General features: G+C 43.3%; 1 protein-coding gene across 1 annotated transcript in view; it reads right to left on the bottom strand.

Annotated features, from left to right (window-relative positions):
* Window positions 1-19213, bottom strand: part of ADGRD1 (adhesion G protein-coupled receptor D1) — a 398243-nt gene that overhangs the window by 4720 nt on the left and 374310 nt on the right. The window contains exons 22-24 of the mRNA XM_038763906.1: window positions 8504-8630; window positions 7855-7896; window positions 3300-3392 (exon numbers count right to left, since the gene is read on the bottom strand). Of these exons, the coding sequence (XP_038619834.1) occupies window positions 3300-3392; window positions 7855-7896; window positions 8504-8630 (262 nt within the window). The remainder of the gene's footprint in view (window positions 1-3299; window positions 3393-7854; window positions 7897-8503; window positions 8631-19213) is intronic.

Genomic DNA, 19213 nt, shown 5'->3' with positions numbered 1-19213 from the left:
AAGCAAAAACTCCTCACTCTTGGCTTCAAGGCTCTCTATCACCTCGCCCCCCAACCCACCTCACCTCCTTTTTCTCCTTCTCCAGCCCAGCCCGCACTCTCCACTCCTCTGTGGCTAACCTCCTCACTGAGCCTCGTTCTTGCCTGTCCCACTGTCGACCCCCAGCCCACATCCTCCCCCTGGCCTGGAATGCCCTCTTTCCACACATGCGCCAAGCTAGCTCTCTTCCACCCTTCAAATCCCTCCTGAGAGCTCACCTCCTTCAAGAGGCCTTCCCAGACTGAGCCCCCTTTTTCCTCTCCTCCTCCCCTCCCTACCTCCTTCCCCTCCCCACAGCACCTCTATATATGTTTGTACAGATTTATTACTCTATTTTACTTGTACATATTTAGTATTCTATTTATTTTGTTAATGATGTGCATTTAGCTTTAATTCTATTTATTCTGACCACTTGACACCTGTCCACACGCTTTGTTTTGTTGTCTGTTTCCCCCTTCCAGACTGTGAGCCCATTGTTGGGTAGGGACCATCTCTATATGTCACCAACTTGTACTTCCCAAGCGCTTGGTACAGTGCTCTGCACACAGTAAGCGCTCAATAAATACAATTGAATGAATGAGTGAATGAATGAATGAGATCGAGGTACAGTGAGTAAATTGGCATTAGAGTAGCACAGTTGGAATGTTATAGGAAATCAGAGAGGTAAGATAGGAAAGGGCAAGAAGATTGAGTGCTTTAAAGCTGATAGTAACGGGTTTCTCTTTGATATGGAGGTGGATGAGAAACCACTGGAGGTTCTTGAGGAGTAGGAAAAGGACTGAATGGCTTTGTTGAAAGTGATTTGGAAAACAGAGTGAAGTATGGACTTTAATGGAGAGAGACAGGAAACAGGGAGGTCAGCAAGGAGGCTGATGCAGTGATCAAGGTGGGATAGGATAAGTGTGTGCTTGAATTAATGTGGTAGCAATTTGGATGGAGATGACAGGGCAGAGTTTTAGCAATGTCATGAAGGCTGAACTGACAGGATTTGGTGACAGTGAATATGTGCATTGAATAATAGGATGAGTTGAGGATAATGCCATGGTTATGGGAGGAGGGTGGTACTGTCTACAGTGATGTGGGAAAGTCCAGGGAAAGAAAAGGTTTGGGCAGGAAAGTGAGGAGTTCTGTTTGGGACAGGGACTGTGTCTGGCCTGATTATCTTATATTTGCCCCAGTGCTTAGTAAGGTGCTTGGCATAGAGTAAGTGCTTAACTAATACAATAATGATAGTAATAATCACAATAACGACAGTTGTTATTGTGATTATTATTTACTGAGCTCTTGCAATAGGTGGTGCTTGGGGATAGACAATAGAAATTGTAGTTATATTTGCAAACACTGGGAAAGATACAAGATAGGCAGATCAGACAAAATCCCTCTCCCACATGGGACTCACAGTGTAAGCAAGGAGGTGGAAGAGCAGGTATGAAATCCTAGTTTTACAATTGAAGAAACTCAGGCACAGAGAAGTTAAGTTTCTTGCCCAAGGTCACACAACATACATGTGGTGGGACTTGGATTAGAACCCAGATCACCTGATTGACAGTCAAGTGCTGCAGTCTCACTAGGCCATGCTGCTTCTTGCAAGTTAAAGATATGACTCCCACCCTCAAGGATTTCAGAGAGGAAGAGCAGGATGGGATCAGGTATTTTACAGTAGCCCACAATCACTGTGTTGTCAGAGGGAGAGATCTCAGCGTAAAGCTTCCAGACTACTTATGGGGATCCCTAGAGCAGCTATCCTTTAGCGCTTTCTCCACACATGAAGTACTGTGGCCTTGTGAAAGAAGCAAGGGCTGGATGTCGGAGGACCTGGGTTCTAAACCCATCTCTGCCACTTTTTAAAAATTGTATTTGTTAAGTGCTATGTGTCAAACACTGTTCTAAGCACTGGGGTAGGAACAAGTTACGTAGGTCAGAAACAGCCCCCATCCCACATGGGGCTCACAGTCTAAGGAGGAGGGAGAAAAGGTAATGAGAAGCAGCATGGCTCAGTGGAAAGAGTCCGAGCTTTGGAGTCAGAGGTCAGGGGTTCAAATCCCAGCTCCATCAGTTGTCAGCTGTGTGACTTGGGGCAAGTCACTTAACATCTCTGGGCCTCAGTTACCTCATCTGTAAAATGGGGGTGAAGACTGTGAGCCCCCCGTGGGACAACCTGATCACCTTGTAACCTCCCCAGCGCTTAGAACAGTGCTTTGCACATAGTAAGTGCTTAATAAATGCCATTATTAAAAACAACAGGTACTGAATCCACATTTTACGGTTGAGGAAATTGAGGCACAGAAGAACTAATTGATTTGCCCAAGGTCACAGAGCAAGTAGCTGGCAGAGCAATTGGCAGAACTGGGATTAGAACCCAGGTCTTCTGACTCTCAGGTCCTTGCTCTTTCCACGAGTCCACAGAGCTGCTGGGTTACCTTGGACAAGTCACTTCACTTCTCTGGGCTTCAGTTTCCTCAACTCTAAGACTATAATCCCCATGTGAGACAGAGACTATGTCTAACTTGATTATCTTATATCTTCACCAGTGTTTAAATGCAGTGCTTGGCACATAGTGTGCACATAACAAGTACCACCGCAGTTAATGGGCTGCGGAGGGTTGGGCATTGAGAAGCAGCATAATAACAACAATAATAATGGCATTTGTTAAGCGCTTACTATGTGCAAAGCACTGTTCTAAGCGCTGGGGGGATACAAGGTGATCAGGTTGTCCCACGTGGGGCTCACAGTTATCATCCCCATTTTACAGATGAGGTACCTGAGGTTCCGAGAAGTGAAGTGACTTGCCTAAGGTCACACAGCAGACATGTGGTGGAGCCAGGATTCGAACCCATGACCTCTGATTCCAAAGCCCGGGCTCTTTCCACTGAGCCATGCTGCATAGCCTAGTGGCTAGAGCCCGGGCCTGGGAATCAGAAGGTCATGGGTTCTAATCCCTGCTCTGCCACTTGTCTGCTGTGTGACCTGGGGTAAGTCACTTCACTTTTCTGGGCTTCTGTTTTCTCAACTGTAAAATGAGGATTCAAAATCTGTTCTCCGGCCTACTGAGACTGTGAGCCCCACGTGGGACAGGGACTACATCCAACCTGATTTGCATGAATCCACCCCAGCTCTTAATACAGTACCGGGTGCATAGTAAATACTTATCTAATACTACAATTATCATTGATTAGATTCCCCCACCCCAGTTTTGATTCCTGAGCCCCAAATGACCCATTAGGGAATAGGTAGATTAAGACCCCAGGCAGATTACTTACAATGTCTGAATTGAAAGGTTTCACGTTGACGTTGCGGATGGAACTGCTGGTGAGGGACCACACCTTGGTTTTATGCTTGAAGGCAGCTCTCACCTTGGAGATCAAGAACAAGAGAGTCCATTAGAAGATATTTTGGAGAATCCAATGAGTCACTGGGACACTGAGGGAAGGCACCCTCTTCTTTCACCCTAGAGAAGCAGTGTGGCTAATGGGAAGAGCACAGGCCTTGGCATCAGAGGACCTGGGTTCTAATCTCTGCTCCACCACTTGCTGTTGTGTGACTGGGCAAGGCTCTTATCTTCTCTGTGCCTCAGTTCATTCATTCAGTCGTATTTATTGAGCGCTTACTGTGTGCAGAGCACTGTACTAAGCGCTTGGGAAGTACAAGTTGGCAACACATAGAGACAGCTCCTACCCCACAACGGGCTCACACTCTAGAAGGGGGAGACAGACTACAAAACAAAATATGTGGACAGGTGTCAAGTCATCAGAACAAATAATTAAAGCTATATGCACATCATTAACAAAATAAATCGAATAGTAAATATGTACAAGTAAAATAAATAGAGCAATAAATCTGTACAAACATATATACAAGTGCTGTGGGGAGGGGAAGGAGGTAAGGCAATGGGGGATGGGGAGGAGGAGAGGAAAAAGGGGGCTCAGTCATTCATTCATTCAATCGTATTTATTGAGTGCTTACTGTGTGCAGAGCACTGTACTAAGCGCTTGGGAAGTACAAGTTGGCAACACATAGAGATGGTCCCTAGCTAACAACGGGCTCACACTTTGTTTCCTCAGTTCCCTCATTGCCAAATGGGGATTCAACACCCGTTCTCCCTTCTACTTGGACTGTGAGCCCCATGTGGGCCCTGATTATTTTGTACCCATCCCAGTGCTTAGTACAGTGCTTGGCACATAGTAATAAGAATAATAATGATGATGATGGTATTTGTTAAGCGCTTACTATGTGCCAAGTACTGTGCTAAGTGCTGTGGTAGATACATGGTAATCAGGTTGTCCCCCATGGGGCTCACAGTCTTAATCCCCTTCTAAAGATGAGGTAACTGAGGCAAAGAGAAGTTAAGTGATTTGCCCAAAGTCACACAGCTGACAAGTGGTGGAGCTGAGATTAGAACCCACAACCTCTGATTCCCAAACCCATGCTCTTTCCGCTAAGCCACGCTGCTTCTCTAATAAGCACTTAACAAATACCACATACATTTTCATTCTTTCCCTTGCGGCTCTTCTTTCCCCTGCCTCCAGGGTTTTAGCCAGAGGACCTAATTAGATCACCCCAAGTCTACAATTCTTTAAGGGTGAGAAACAAGTTAGAAAGACTCAGGAATCAGTGTCACTCACCAATGGTGTTTACAGAAAAGTAAGCTCTCCAGGTCACATGGAAATTCCCCTAGTTCTAGGACCACCCACAGGGAGTCCTTCCACAAAATTTTCCAGACATAATCATGATGAAATGATGGCACAGGACGTGGCCCAGTTTCTTTTCTCGCGTCACAAAGCGGCACTATCAGTCAACCCTTTGTGCTAATGTATTTTTGGAGAGGACAGAGTAGAAGGAGGAGAACTTCCTTCCAACATCTATCACCAACTTCATCGAACCAGATCCCTCTAGGAATGTGTTCCGAGGGGAAGGTAGCCTCCGTTCTCTTCTTTGGCTTTGAGCTAACACTCCATTATCTAGGCTAATAGAGTGGTGAAGTGGCCACTTCAATAAGTCACACCAATAAATACAATTGAATGAATGAAGTGGCGTGGACGATTCCAACCACAGGTAATATAATTTGGGGAAAACAATGATTAGCCCACATGGGCAGGAGGGTAAACAAAGTCTTTGGATCTTTCTGAGTGATGATGGCAGGCAGCTCTGGGATCATGAAGCCTGGAGAGAGTTACTGCTGTGGATTGTGGGTGCCACAGACCACAGGCCATAGGGAAGGTGTACAGAACAGCTCTGAATGATTCACATGTAAATCATAAAAATGGGGACGGCTTGGGTGGGGTGTGATTAGCATTTTCAAAAAATAAATTGATGCATACCAGGGAAAATTCTAGCATCTCTGAAGGGGGCACCCAAGAATTAAAGGTCAGAGAGTGGCTTAGCTAAGGGGAAGAATGCTGTAATCTTGTTTCTCTGAATGGCTAAATTCCTAGGTCATTCCTATACACTCATCTGGTTGATAATTCTGTTATACCATTTACCACTCCCCATGCTCCTGGTCTCTATCCCTCTTGCAAAACACAAGAAAACTAATATGATTTTGAAAAACTGGCAGGCCCCACAGGCATCTTGGCTAGACTCTTCATGCACAGTCACACCCCCCGCTGTATTTTATAACATTTTTTCCTCACACTTCATTCATGTGTGCTGCCTGAAACATACCCCTGGAAATGAGCTGTCTATCCCATGGGATCCATGAACTTTGGCAGGAGTTTAACTCCCCCTAATCCAAATGGCTGGTGGTCTGAATGGCGCTCCACCCTAGTGGGTTAGGACCCTGAACAGTCTCTAAAAATTTGGGATGTTTATAAGAGCCCAAAATCCATTGACTTATTCGCATCTCTCAATAGGAGCTTCAAACAGTGTGCAATTAATAGTCCAAGAAACCACGTTTCTACTTCATTTGGTAGCATTCTTCCTGCCAAGGTCTTGGACTCAAGGGAGGAAAGAAACTTTTCTCCTCCTTGGAAGAGTTTCTCTTTTTTCTTCCCTGTTCAACTCATGAGATGAATGAAGATTCAAAGTTACCATGAGAGGACTCTGCTGGAATATTTTTCTTTTTAATTGAAGACATGACTTTCAGTCAATGATTATGTAAGAGTTTAAGTATTCAGACGTTGATAATGTAGCCCCAGGGTGCCTGAAATTCTGCCACTTAAAGCTAAAATGAAGTCTTCTTAAAAAGAAAAAAAATTAAGGTATTAGTTAAGCATTTACTATATGCCAGACACTGTACTAAGTGCTGGGGTAGACACAAGCTCACCAGGTTGGGTACAGTACATGCCCCACATGGAGCACACAGTCTTAATCCCCATTTTACAGATGAGGCAACTGAGGTCCAGAGAAGGTAAGTGACTTGTCATCCAAGGTCACAGCAGATTAAGTGCCGGAGCAGAGATTAGAACTCAGGTCCTTCTAACTCTCAGGCTCATGTTCTATCTGCTGGCCATACTGCTTCTCTACAACAGTACTCCTACTTTCTATTTCCCCAATCATCTGATGCCAATAAAAATTATTCAGAATGCCAGTAGTAAAGAACTGCCCTATCCGGCCAAGCCCATAACTTCCTAACCTACTCTCAGCATCATTCATTCAATTGTATTTATTGAGTGCTTACTGCGTGCAAAGCACAGTACCAAGAGCTTGGGAGAGTACAGTATAACATGACACCAATATAATGAGCATGAGAATGATTCAGGTCTCCCAGGGCTTTTTCACTCTTCAACAGTTCATTGAAGCTTACACACACCTCCCATGCCTGCCATTTCAACCTGGGAGTACCACTCAGCCTACCAGCTGCTTCCAGTCACCCCAGATATGAGTTCCACATTTCTCTTTGTTGTCTCAGCATTCATCTTCCATTTTGCCTCAATCAATGAATGCATTTATTGAGTGCTTACTGTGGGCAGAACACTATCCTAAGCACTTGGGAGAGCACAATACAGCAGAGTGGATAGAAACAAATCCAGCCCGCAAGGAGTTCACAGTCTAGAGGTGTACTCTGGCATTAAATTAAATTTGAGAAGCAGCGTGGCTCACTGAAAAAGAGCCTGGGCTTTGGAGTCAGAGGCCATAGGTTCAAATCCCGGCTCCACCACTTGTCTGCTGTGTGACTTTGGGCAAGTCACTTAACTTCTCTGTGCTTCAGTTCGCTCATCTGTAAAATGGGGATTAAGACTGTGAGCCCCCTGAGGGATAACCTGATCCCCTTGTAACCTCCCCAGCACTTAGGACAGTGCTTTGCACATAGTAAGCGCTTAATAGATGCCATCAAAAAAAAAATCAATTACAGATAGGGGGAATGGGAGACTATAACTCTCTTGCTGTGAACTCTGTGCTTTTCAAGAACATATTTGCACTTCCTGATACCTGAGTTTACCACTCCCAGTCTAAGCCTTTTCTCAAGCTTCCCCAACATTTCTTCTCCTTTCCACTCTGGCACATGTCTCTGTATTTTGAAATTGCAGCTTCAAGTCCACTTCCTCCAGGCAGCCTGCCTGCCTTGATCAGTCCCTTAAGCTCACCTATCTCTGTCAGTCTTCGACAAGAAATCAGTGTTTGGAAGATTTTTTGTTTACAAATGTGAATGATACAAGCTAGATGAAATGCATGAATCTTGCTAAGCCACAATGACAGGGGAAAAGATACCTAAATGAAAACCATGTCAGGAAATATCGTATCTCACATGCCACAACTGATTTAGATTTAGACTCTAAAATATGGGCAGACACTTGGCAATAATTTTTTATCTCCTCTGAGCTCTTCTCTGAAACAGAAACCTGTTCATTAGTGGAAAATGACTGGGCAGACTTTTACCTCAGAATTCAGGAGACAGTGAAAGAGAAACATGAAAAAGCCCTGGAAGGAAAAAAGAAAGAGAGCATTAAGTTAGAAGCTTTTTGCAAATAAGCACTATTTTCTTCTCTGCACAAAGACACCTTAAAACTTCTAGGTTGTTTCCCCAGGAGGAAAAGGAGCTCCATTGACTGCTGATCTAGGGCTTGATTCCATAGGGATTGTGTCTGAACTGATCCACTTTAGGACTTAGCACAGTGCTTGGAACACAGTTTGTGCTTAATTTCCACAATTATTATTATCATTATTGTTATTATTATTAATTCTAAGTCATTAGTATGGACTCTGTTTGGCCACCTACCCAGAGTCCTGAAGTCAAATGAATGAACAGTGCTTCGCACATAGTAAGCGCTTAACAAATACCATCAAAAAAATTATTATTTATTGAGCCCTAATAGTGCACAACACCGTACACTAAGCACAAAGAAGAGTTCGATGGAATTAGGAGACTTGAGTCTACTCAGGAAGCTTATACTCTAGCGATTGTCACTCCCGACATGCCAGTTGGAAATGGAGGAGTTCAATAGGTTAAACACTTAAACTACAGTTCTATGGTTGGCAGCTCGAAATCGGATGTCCGAGCTCTCATAGTTCTTGTTCGTTTACTTACTTGCAAGGAGTTAAAAATTGCAAACATGTACTGGAACACTATGGCGTGGTCGTTGACAGCCAGCACACCGAAGATCCATGAACTGCCCAAGATTGGCAACAAAACAGCCACTGCTTTCGCTGTCAACCTGAAAGATAATAAAGGGAACAGAACATATCCTGATTAAGTTGGCAGGCAGAAAGGGGATCTTAAGCTGAGCTGGGACTACCCATTAACGGAACAATTTTCTACCTATTATTTATTGTTTTGCGGTGACGGGAAAGTGTCAACCCAGTGAACTCTGTTGGAAAGTTTTCATTTCATCTCTGCTCGCAAGGACTTGAATGATGAACTTGTGCGCTTTAGCCTGGTGAAGAAACACAGTAGAGGCGGGGAGGTGTGCCCGGGGTAAATAATACAGTGATACTGAAGTTGTTGGTTATTGGAAGGGAATATTGCCAGGAACTACTACTCCTAATTAGGCTGCCTTGGGGGAAACTACCCCAGGCTGAGGACTCTAGAGAACCCTGCTCGCCCACAGGACCATCATTTTCTCAGCGTAAGGGCTGAGGCAAGAGTCGGAGCAGGAGAACTACATTTACCCAGCAACAGTTTCATGTGCCATGTCCAAGTTCAACATAAAGTTCTGTGCCTCGAACCATCCCTCCACTTCACCTTCCCCTCTCTCCTGACCGCACCAGGAGCCGAGGGCCCAATAACATCCTGGCCCTGCAATCCATAGGGGTGACCCTGGAAATTGCAGCCGGATGAGTATTTCTTTACTGATTTCAATCCCTCATTATTTATTGATCAGGAAACAGTTTGGCCTAGTGGAAACAGCAAAATCCTAGGAGCCAAAGCACCTAGGTTCTATTCCTATCTCTGCCATATGCCTGCTGTGTGACTTTGGACAAGTTACTTTCTCTGTGCCTCAGTTACCTTATCAGTAAAATGGGGATTCAATTCCCGTTCTCCCTCCTACTAAGACTGTCAGTCTCATATGGGACAGGAAGAGTGTCCAACCTGATTGTCTTGTATCTACCGTAGTGCTTAGTACAGTGCTTTGCATATTCTGAATGCTTAATAAAAACCATAGTAATCATTATTACAATGTACAGCAAACTGTACTAAGTTCTTGGAAAAGTACAATAAAATACAGTTGGAAGACGTGATCGCTGCCCACAAGGAGCCTATAACCTAGTGAGAATTCAATTCAAAATTATATTGTTTTGGAAGAAAACGGATTAGGACAGTAGAAACTCAACAGGCTTCCTACAAGATATCACTGAAGCTGAACCTCTTCCCACAGTAACATATGTTTTTGAAGCTAAAAAAAAAAAAATCCTCACTTCACTGTTGAACTCCTCTTGGTCTGCTCTTTCCCAAATGGCAGAAAAGGACACCAACATAGATAATTGTTTTCTCTCAACTCTGTTTTCCTAACCATGGTCTTTCTCTGGCCATGATCAAAGTGTTTACCCTGGAAAAGAGCTAGAGCTGAAACGACCCTCTTTATTGTTTTGCTGTTACTTACAGTAGGGGTGCTGAGGCCAAGGATGCATAGCTTGTGATACTTTGATACCTTTAAAAAAATTGATACCTTTAAAAAAAGCAGGTATTGAATCACTATTTTTACAGATAAGAAAAGTGAGGCACAGAAAGCTGAAGTGACTTGCCCAAGATCCCATAACAGGTAAGTAGCACAAACAGGATTGGAACCCAGGTCCTCTAATCCCAGGCCTACGCTCTTTCCATTAGATCACAATGCTTGTGAATGACATGCAAAGCTATTTTATTTAGCTAACAATTTTGTTAACAGTTCTCATTCATTCATTCAATCATATTTATTGAGCGCTTACTGTGTGCAGAACAGTGTACTAAGCACTTGGGAAAAGTGAAGCACAAATGAAGTACAAGTTGCTTAGAGAAGCAATGTGGCTCAGTGGCAAGAGCCCAGGCTTTGGAGTCAGAGGTCATGGGTTCAAATCCCGACTCCGCCACTTGTCAGCTGTGTGACTCTGGGCAAGTCACTTCACTTCTCTGGGCCTCAGTGACCTCAACTGTAAAATGGGGATGAAAACTGTGAGCCCCACGTGGGACAATCTGATCACCTTGTATCCACCCCAGCGCTCAGAACACTGCTCTGCACATAGTAAGCGCTTAACAGATGCCATCATTATTATTACAAATCAGCAACATATAGAGACAGTCCCTACCCAACAATGGGATCACAGTCTAGAAGGGGGAGACAGACAACAAAACAAAAAATGTAGACAGATGTCAAAACCGTCAGAATAAATAGAATTATAGCTACATGCACATCATTAACAAACTAGAGTAGTAAATATGTACAAGTAAAATAGAGTATTAAATCTGTACAAATATATACAAGTGCTGTGGGAAGGGGAAGGAAGTAGGGCTGGGGGGAATGGGGAGGAGGAGAGGAAAAAGGGGGCCCAGTCCGGGAAAGCCTCCGGGAGGAGGTGAGCTCTCAATAGGGCTTTGAAGGGAGGAAGAGCACTAGTTTAGCAGATGTGTGGAGGCGGCATTCCAGGCCAGGGGAAGGATGTGGGCTGGGGGTCGATGGCGGGACAGGTGAGAACAAGGCACAGTGAGGAGGTAGCAGCAGAGAAGCGGAGGGTGTGGGCTGGGCTGGAGAAGGAGAGAAGGGAGGTGGGGTAGGAGGGAGTGCGGTGATGGACAGCCTTGAAGCTGAGAGTGAGGAATTTTTGCTTGATTCGTAGGTTGATAGGCAACCACTGGAGATTTTTGAGGAGGGGAGTAACATGCCCAGGCATTTCTATACAGATGATCTGGGCAGCAGAGTGAAGTATAGACTGAAGTGGGGAGAGGCAGGAGGATGGGAGATCAGAGAGGAGGCTGATGCTGTATCTCATTCATTCATTCATTCAATTGTATTTATTGAGTGCTTACTGTGTGCAGAGCACTGTACTAAGCGCTTAGGAAGTACAAGTTGGCAACATATAGAGACGGTCCCTACCCTACAACGGGCTTACAGTCTAGAAGGGGGAGACAGACAACAAAACAAAACATGTGGACAGGTGTCAAGTCATCAGAATAAATAGAAGTAAAGCTAGATGCACATCATTAACAAAATAAATAGAATAGTAAATATGTACAAGTAAAATAGAGTAATAAATCTGTACAAAATCTCCTTACTACTTCCCCCCTACACAAACCTTTTCTTTCCTTTTCTGACCTTAGGTAAGTCACTTAACTTCTCTGTGCCTCCATTACCTCATCTGAAAAATGGGGATAAGACCGTGAACTCTCTATGAGACAGGGACCGTGTCCAACCTGATTTGCTTGAATCCATCCCAGTGTTTAGTTCAATGCCTGGTACATAATAAGTGCTTAAATACCAAAATTATTGCCGTCATTATTATTATTTCCTTTCATCATCATCATCATCATCATCAATCGTATTTATTGAGCGCTTACTATGTGCAGAGCACTGTACTAAGCGCTTGGGAAGTACAAATTGGCAACACATAGAGACAGTCCCTACCCAACAGTGGGCTCACAGTCTAAAAGGGGGAGACAGAGAACAAAACCAAACATACCAACAAAATAAAATAAATAGGATAGATATGTACAAGTAAAATAAATAAATAGAGTAATAAATATGTACAACCATATATACATATATACAGGTTTCAGACTATGACAACCCTCAATCTTCACCATCTCCAAATCCTGACAATAAGGACCACCCTTTGCCTCTACCTCAACAGCCTCTTCAATTTCTAAACTCAATCAATAGAGTTTTTTGTTGTTTTGTCTGCCTATCCTCTCGGCTGCTTCTTAAGTCCTGAGAAATGGAGAGAAGTGAAAGACGTGCACTTCAAAAAGCCAGGTTGAGCCATGTCCAAGCTCATCCTATGCCAGGTTGCACTGCCGCTAAGCTTGGGATGAGGCGATTGGGATCACTTTCCTCCTGGTCTCATTTCATTTTTGTTTCCTCCTGTCCTTGTGTACATTGTCAGTAGTTGATATTGAAGTAGATGGATTGTACTACCAGCCATTAGGAAAAAAAAAATCACTATTCACAGGGAACAAATTGTATTGCTTTTAAGAAGGCGAGTCATAACTCACAAATCAATTTTATTGGTTATATGGGAAGCTAATCCTTTTAAGGCATCCCGTTTCTGCAATTTCTGACATCCCGTCTGATGCCCAAAACCCATAAACCCTCATTAGAGGAAATTAAGGGGAGAAGTTTATCTCTAGAAAACAGACTTTTCTCCTGAGAAATTTTTTAAGGCCTTTTCCCTACAACAGGATGTGGAATACAAACATTTTCCTGGAGAGGGTGGAAGGAGAGGGTGGTTCTTGGAGTCTTCTGACCTCATTTCTCCCTCCATATATTCATTTTCATTCTCCCTCTCTCTCTTTCCTGCCCCATTGTATTCCTACCCCTCTATAGAAGACATATACAACAAACCAAGGGAACTTATGTTTCAAGGAGGCAAACTTGTCTTGCCTACTAGATGGTGACAATTCATGCAATACACACTCACTCGCTCATCTAGGGCTGCCAGAAGGAAACTCAGTTACCCAAGAGAGTATGGATTCTTTTGAAGTCTGGAGTAGTAAGTAGCTTGAGAAGCTAAGGAATGAAGGGTTATTTTTTTTTTTTACCGTTGTGTTTTCTGAATTGTTGAATTTACCCTGAGTTTTTACCTCTGTCTTCTGCCCATTTAGATTTTGAGTCTTTTGAAAACTCAGGCACACTGACAGAATTGATACCCATGCGGTCTTATTATGTGGTCTACCTGGCACATAATTGAGGGTTTCACCCAATGTAAATGCTTAATGAATGTCATTATTTTATTCGAGCTGTTATGAAACACCTGGAAAATATGAAGATTTGGAGGATTAAGTCTTGGAAGATATCACAGGGCACCCAGTTTCTCACTCTCTATTATCAATTAATCAATCAATCAATGGTGCTTTCTGAGCACTTACTGTGTGCAGCGCCCTGTACAAAGCACCTGGGAAAGTACGACACAGTAAAGTTGGTCAACATGTTTTAGGCAAATGTTGTAGTGAGAGAATGCAGCGACTCTGAACATTGAGAGAATAAGTCAATACAGGGAATTGAGTATTTGTCATTTATGAGTTTCTGGAGAGACTCACCATCTTTAGATGCTGCAGAAAGAAGGGAGCTGCAATGGGCCAACTCAGATTCTGAACTGGGATGGCCATTGCTTTGGTTTTTAGTGGGTCCATCTCCTTTCTGGTACAAATTCAAAACCAAACCCTTTCTGGTTCTGTTTTGATATTCTCAGCACGAGCCTCCCTCATGTAAGAAGATATGTTCAAAAGTTCCCAGTTAGGCAGTGTGCTTTACAGCTGGATTTCCCCTACAACCTCATCATCATCAGTGGTATTTATTGGGTGCTTAATGTTTTCAGAGGACTGTATTAAGTGCTTGGGAAAATAGATTCACTCACCATGGTTACCTTACAGCCTAGCTGGGGAGACAGACATTAATATAAATTAACAGTTTTAATATATAATTTGTATATATGTACACCAAAGGAAGGGCTCAGGTTTTCTAAACTACAGGTATAAGGTAACAGATCATTCATCATCATCACTTCTATATAGTGCTCATATATGTATATAGAACAGCACTCAGCAATTAGAACAGTGCTTGGCACATAGTAAGTGCTTAACAAACAACATAACTATATAGCCAGATGCATCCAATAGCTAACTGAATTAATAAAAGCAATGATCAGTGGGATATTTATTTGGGAATAAGACCATTTAACACTTAATCAGTAATCAATGATCTGTTCTTTATAAACCAAGCAGACTGTCATATCCTTACTCATTTCTCAGTTTACCTCTGAGTTTAAAGCACTCAAGCAGCTTGCCCCCTCTTACCTCACCTCACTACTCTCCTACTACAACCCCACCTGCATACTTTGCTCCTCTAATAATAATAATGGCATTTATTAAGCACTTACTTTGTGCAAAGTACTGTTCTAAGCACTGGGGAGGTTACAAGGTGATCAGGTTGTCCCACAGAGGGGCTCACAGTCTTCATCCCCATTTTACAGATGAGGTAACTAAGGCACAGAGAAGTTAGGTGACTTACCCAAAGTCACACAGCTGACAATTGGCAGAGTGGGCATTTGAACCCATGACCTCTGACTCCAAATCCCGGGCTCTTTCCACTGAGCCATGCTGCTTCTCTAATGCCAACCCTACTCACTGTACCTCGTTCTCATCTATCTCACCACCAACCTCTTGCCCACAACATGCCTCTAGCCTGAAATGCCTTACCTCTTCATATCCACCAGACAGGTACGTCCCTCACCTTCAAAGCCTTAGTGAAATCACGTCTCTCCCAAGAGGCTTCTCTGACTAAGCCCTCATTTCCTCTTCTCCCAGTCCCTTCTGCATTGCCTTTATTTTCACCCCTTCATCAATCCCACAGCATTTACTACACTTGGTAAGCACTCAGTAAATGCAATTGATTGATTAATTGATTGAGCTCCACTGTAAATCAACAGAGAATCCACATCTGCGTATGCTAAGGAAGTTAAATAGGGAGATACCAATCTGGTGTTGGTAGGACAGATTCTTCTAGCACCTGGTACAGACAATCCTGGCCCCACATGAAGCTAATCAACAATTGCAAAATGCACATGGAGGCTGAAATCCTCTTTTAACAAGATGGGGCTGACCCTCCTTACCCAGAAGATGGATTGGTTTTGCCCAGGTGCACAGTTTATTTCTTCACTCTGACATTCTCTCCCTCACTGAGAGCAAGAGTTGAAATAATTTCCAGGAGAGTTGGCAGGAAGCCTTCTCTCCTCCCTCCCTGATCCTGGAGCTCAGGTCATCTGGATTCTAAAGGAGACCAATGGTTCTATTTACTGACACAGAAAGAGTGAGCATGACCTCTCGGGCATCAATTTCATTTCTGGAGCAGGCTCAGCAATATCCTCTTTTCATTCCCTCAATCATACTGATTGAGCGCTTACTGCAGTGAAGTGAGGTAGGAAGGGGGAAGGTGGTGGAGTGCTTTAAAGCCAAGCATGAGATGTTTTTGTCTGATACAGAGAAGTTCCCATCTAATCCCTTTCAAGAGGTGATTAGTGTCTGGTCTCCTCTAATCTTGTTAATCTCCCCATATAACCCAGTCTAAACACTTCACTCTTCTAATACCAACCTGTTATTATACCTCAATCTTGTCTATCTCATCTAGTACTTCTTACACAAATCTTCCCTCTGGCCTAGAATTCCCTCCTCCTGCATATCCAACAGACTATCACTTTCCCTATCTTCACAGTCCTATTAAAATCTTATATCCTCCAAGAGGCCTTCCCTGACAAACCCCTCATTTCCCTAATTATTTTCCCTCCCTTATACCTTGCCTAACAATCAATGGTATTTATTATGCACTTACTGTGTGTAGAGCACTGTACTAAGCACTTGGGAGACTTCAGTGTAACAGAGTTGGTACGCAAGTTGCTGAATTGGTAAAAGAGGTATACAGGCAAGTCAAATACAAACTATATGGCAAGCCTCATGGCCTAGTGGAAAGAGCCCGGGCCTGGGAATCAGGGGACCTGGGTTCTACTCCCAACTCCACCACTTGTCTGCTGTGTGACCTTGGGAAAGCCACTTCACTTCTCTGTGCCTTAGTTGCCTCATTTGTAAAATGGGGATTAAGACTGTGAGCCCCGTGTAGGACATGGATTCCGCCCAACCTGATTTGCTTGTATCTACCCAGTGCTTAGTACAGTACCTGGCACACAGTAAGCATTTAATAAATACCAGAATTATTGTCATTATTATTGTTACAAGTTCCCTGCTCACAATGAGCTTACAGTCTAGATGAGGAGAAAGACATTAATATAAATAATTTATACTATATAATTTATAGATATGTACATAAGTACTGGAAGCAAATGTCCAAAGGTCACCAATCCAAGTGCATAGACAAAGCAGAAGGGAGAAGGAGCTGGGGAAAAGAGGGTTTAGTCATGGAAGGCCTCTTGGAGGAGATGTGACCTTAATAAGGAAATGTAACCTTAATAAATGTGACCTTAATAAGAAAACTCCTCTGTCCACATTACTGTCTGGTCTTAGGGTTCAGCTCTTTGGGAGTGGAATCTTCTCCCTTGAGGAGAACAAAAGGGCTGCATCCCTATGGGTATAATGGTGGTTATTATTTCCTAAAATGAATGATTTTTTCCAAATTGTGCCTGCCCAAAGAGGGTACTCAATAAACATCTCATGGCCTAATGGAAAGAGCACAGGCCTGGGAATCAGAGGACCTTAATACTTTGGTTCTGCACCCCTTAAGTACTCATCAGACCCAAGTCTCACAGCATTTATGTAATAATGATGGCATTTGTTAAGCGCTTACTCTGTACAAAGCACTGTTCTAACCGCTGGTGAGGATACAAGGTGATCAGATTGTCCCATAGGTGGCTCACAGTCTTCATCCCCATTTGACAGATGAGGTAACTGAAGCATAGGGATGTTGACTTGCCCAAAGTCACACAGCTGACAAATGGCAGAGCAGGAATTCATTTATTCATTCAATCATATTTATTGAGCACTTACTGTGTTCAGAGCACTGTACTAAGCGCTTGGGAAGTACAGGTTGGCAACATATAGAGATGGTCCCTACCCAACAGTGGGCTCACAGTCTAGAAGCGGGAGACAGAGACCAAAGCAAAACATATTAACAAAATAAAATAAATAGAATATATACACGTAAAATGCATAAATAAAATAAAGGGATTGGAACCTATGACCTCTGACTCCCAAGCCCGTGCTCTTTCCACTGAGCCATGCTTTATATGCATAGACTGTGAGCCCGTTGTTGGGGACTGTCTTGATATGTTGTCGACTTGTACTTCCCAAGTGCTTAGTACAGTGCTCTGCACACAGTAAGCACTCAACAAATACGATTGAATGAATGAATATCCTTATGCTCTGCTACTTCCCCTATCAGTCATTGATTTTAATGTACGTCTCCCCTGACTAGATTATAAGATGCTCAAGGGCAGGATATTTTATTGTACTCTCCCAGGCATTTAGTACGGAGCTCTGCACATAATAAAAACTCAGTAAATATCATTAATTGACTGAAGATTTCTTCTCAGACTGTCTTCCCTAACAGGTGTTTCTCCAAAACTGCTTGGCAAATGGGTCCAGCTCAAGACAATTAGTCAAACTGCTGGATAAGAAAGAAGCCTCCCATTGCCCATTAGCTTTTCCAATTGTCAGTTCCCACCTCCTTGGGGAAGCTCAGGCCTGCCCGGGATTTCCCGAATGGGCAAGACCCATGCACATCGATGGTATCGGCCCTGATCCCAAACCCATAGCACTCTCATTCCAGCTGTCTGTTTATCGCGTGAGAATGGATTTTCAATTTGATGATGCACAGAGCTACAGCTGTTCTGCCCTCATTAGCTTTAATTAGACTTTCGTGGGTATATAGCCATGAGTCAACTTTCAGACTGAAATTGGGTTTATCGGGTTATGCATGATTGGTCAATTGAAAAGAAACAGTATTACCATGAAACTCTCCTCCTCTGCCCATTTTAATGTTTGGGCAGGGTAAAGCAAGCAGATTAGGTCCCCAGTTAGGTTAAGTGAATGTAATCCATGTATCCTTGGAATCATCATCAAGCAATCAGTGGTATTTATTGAGTGTTTTCTGGGTGCATTTATTCATACATTCATTCAATTGTATCTGAGAGCTTATTGTATGCAGAGCACTGTACTAAGCGCTTGGGAAGTACAAGTCGGCAACGTATTGAGACGGTTCCTACCCAACAACGGGCTCACAGTCTAGAAGGGGGTGTAGAACACTGTACTAATCACTTGGGAAAGCACAATACAATAGAGTAAGGAGTTACAATAAATGTTTACTAGGTATAGAGCACTGTAATATGTGTTTAGGGCAAGTAAAGTACAACAGAGTTAGTAGACTTGTTCCCCGCCCACTCTGCACACAGTAAGTGCTCAATGAATACAACTGAATGAATGAATGAAAGGAACTTACAGGCATTATCAGTTCCGCAGATGAAGAAAGAGAAGAAACTGATTTATCTGGAACATCTTTTCCCCTATTTCTTCCAAATTTGAAAAGTCCTCTGTCCACATTCCTGTCTAGTCTTAGGGTTCAGTTTTCTGGTAGTGGAATCTTCTCCCTTGAGGAGAACGCAAGAGCTGCATCTCTATGGGTATAGGGGTGGTTATTATTTCCTAAAATGCATGATTTTATCCAAATTCTGCCTGCCCACAGCGGTATTCAATAAATAACTCATGGCCTACTGGAAAGAGCACAAACCTGGGAATCAGAGGACCTGGGTTCTAATGCTGGTTCTGCCACTTGCCTACTGTGTGACCTTGGACATGTCACTTAAACTTTCTGTAACTCAGTTTCCTCTTCTATAAAATGGGGATTAACTAGCTATTCTCCAACCACCTTGAACTGTGAGCTCGACAAAAGACAGAGACAGCAGAAGCAGCGTGGCTTAGTGGAAAGAGCATCGGCTTGGGAGTCGGAGGTTTGTGAGCTCTATTACCGGCTTCGTCACTTATCAGCTGTGTGAATTTGGGCAAATCCCTTACCTTCTCTGTGCCTCAGTTACCTCATCTGTAAAATGGGTATTAAGACTGCGAGCCCCACATGACACAACCTGATGACCATGTATCTACCCCAGCGCC

Source organism: Tachyglossus aculeatus, chromosome 21 (genome assembly GCF_015852505.1).
Source record: "Tachyglossus aculeatus isolate mTacAcu1 chromosome 21, mTacAcu1.pri, whole genome shotgun sequence".
NCBI classification, from domain to species: Eukaryota; Metazoa; Chordata; class Mammalia; order Monotremata; family Tachyglossidae; genus Tachyglossus; species Tachyglossus aculeatus.
Note: the sequence above shows the minus strand (reverse complement) of the source record. Positions and strands in the feature narration are given on the sequence as shown.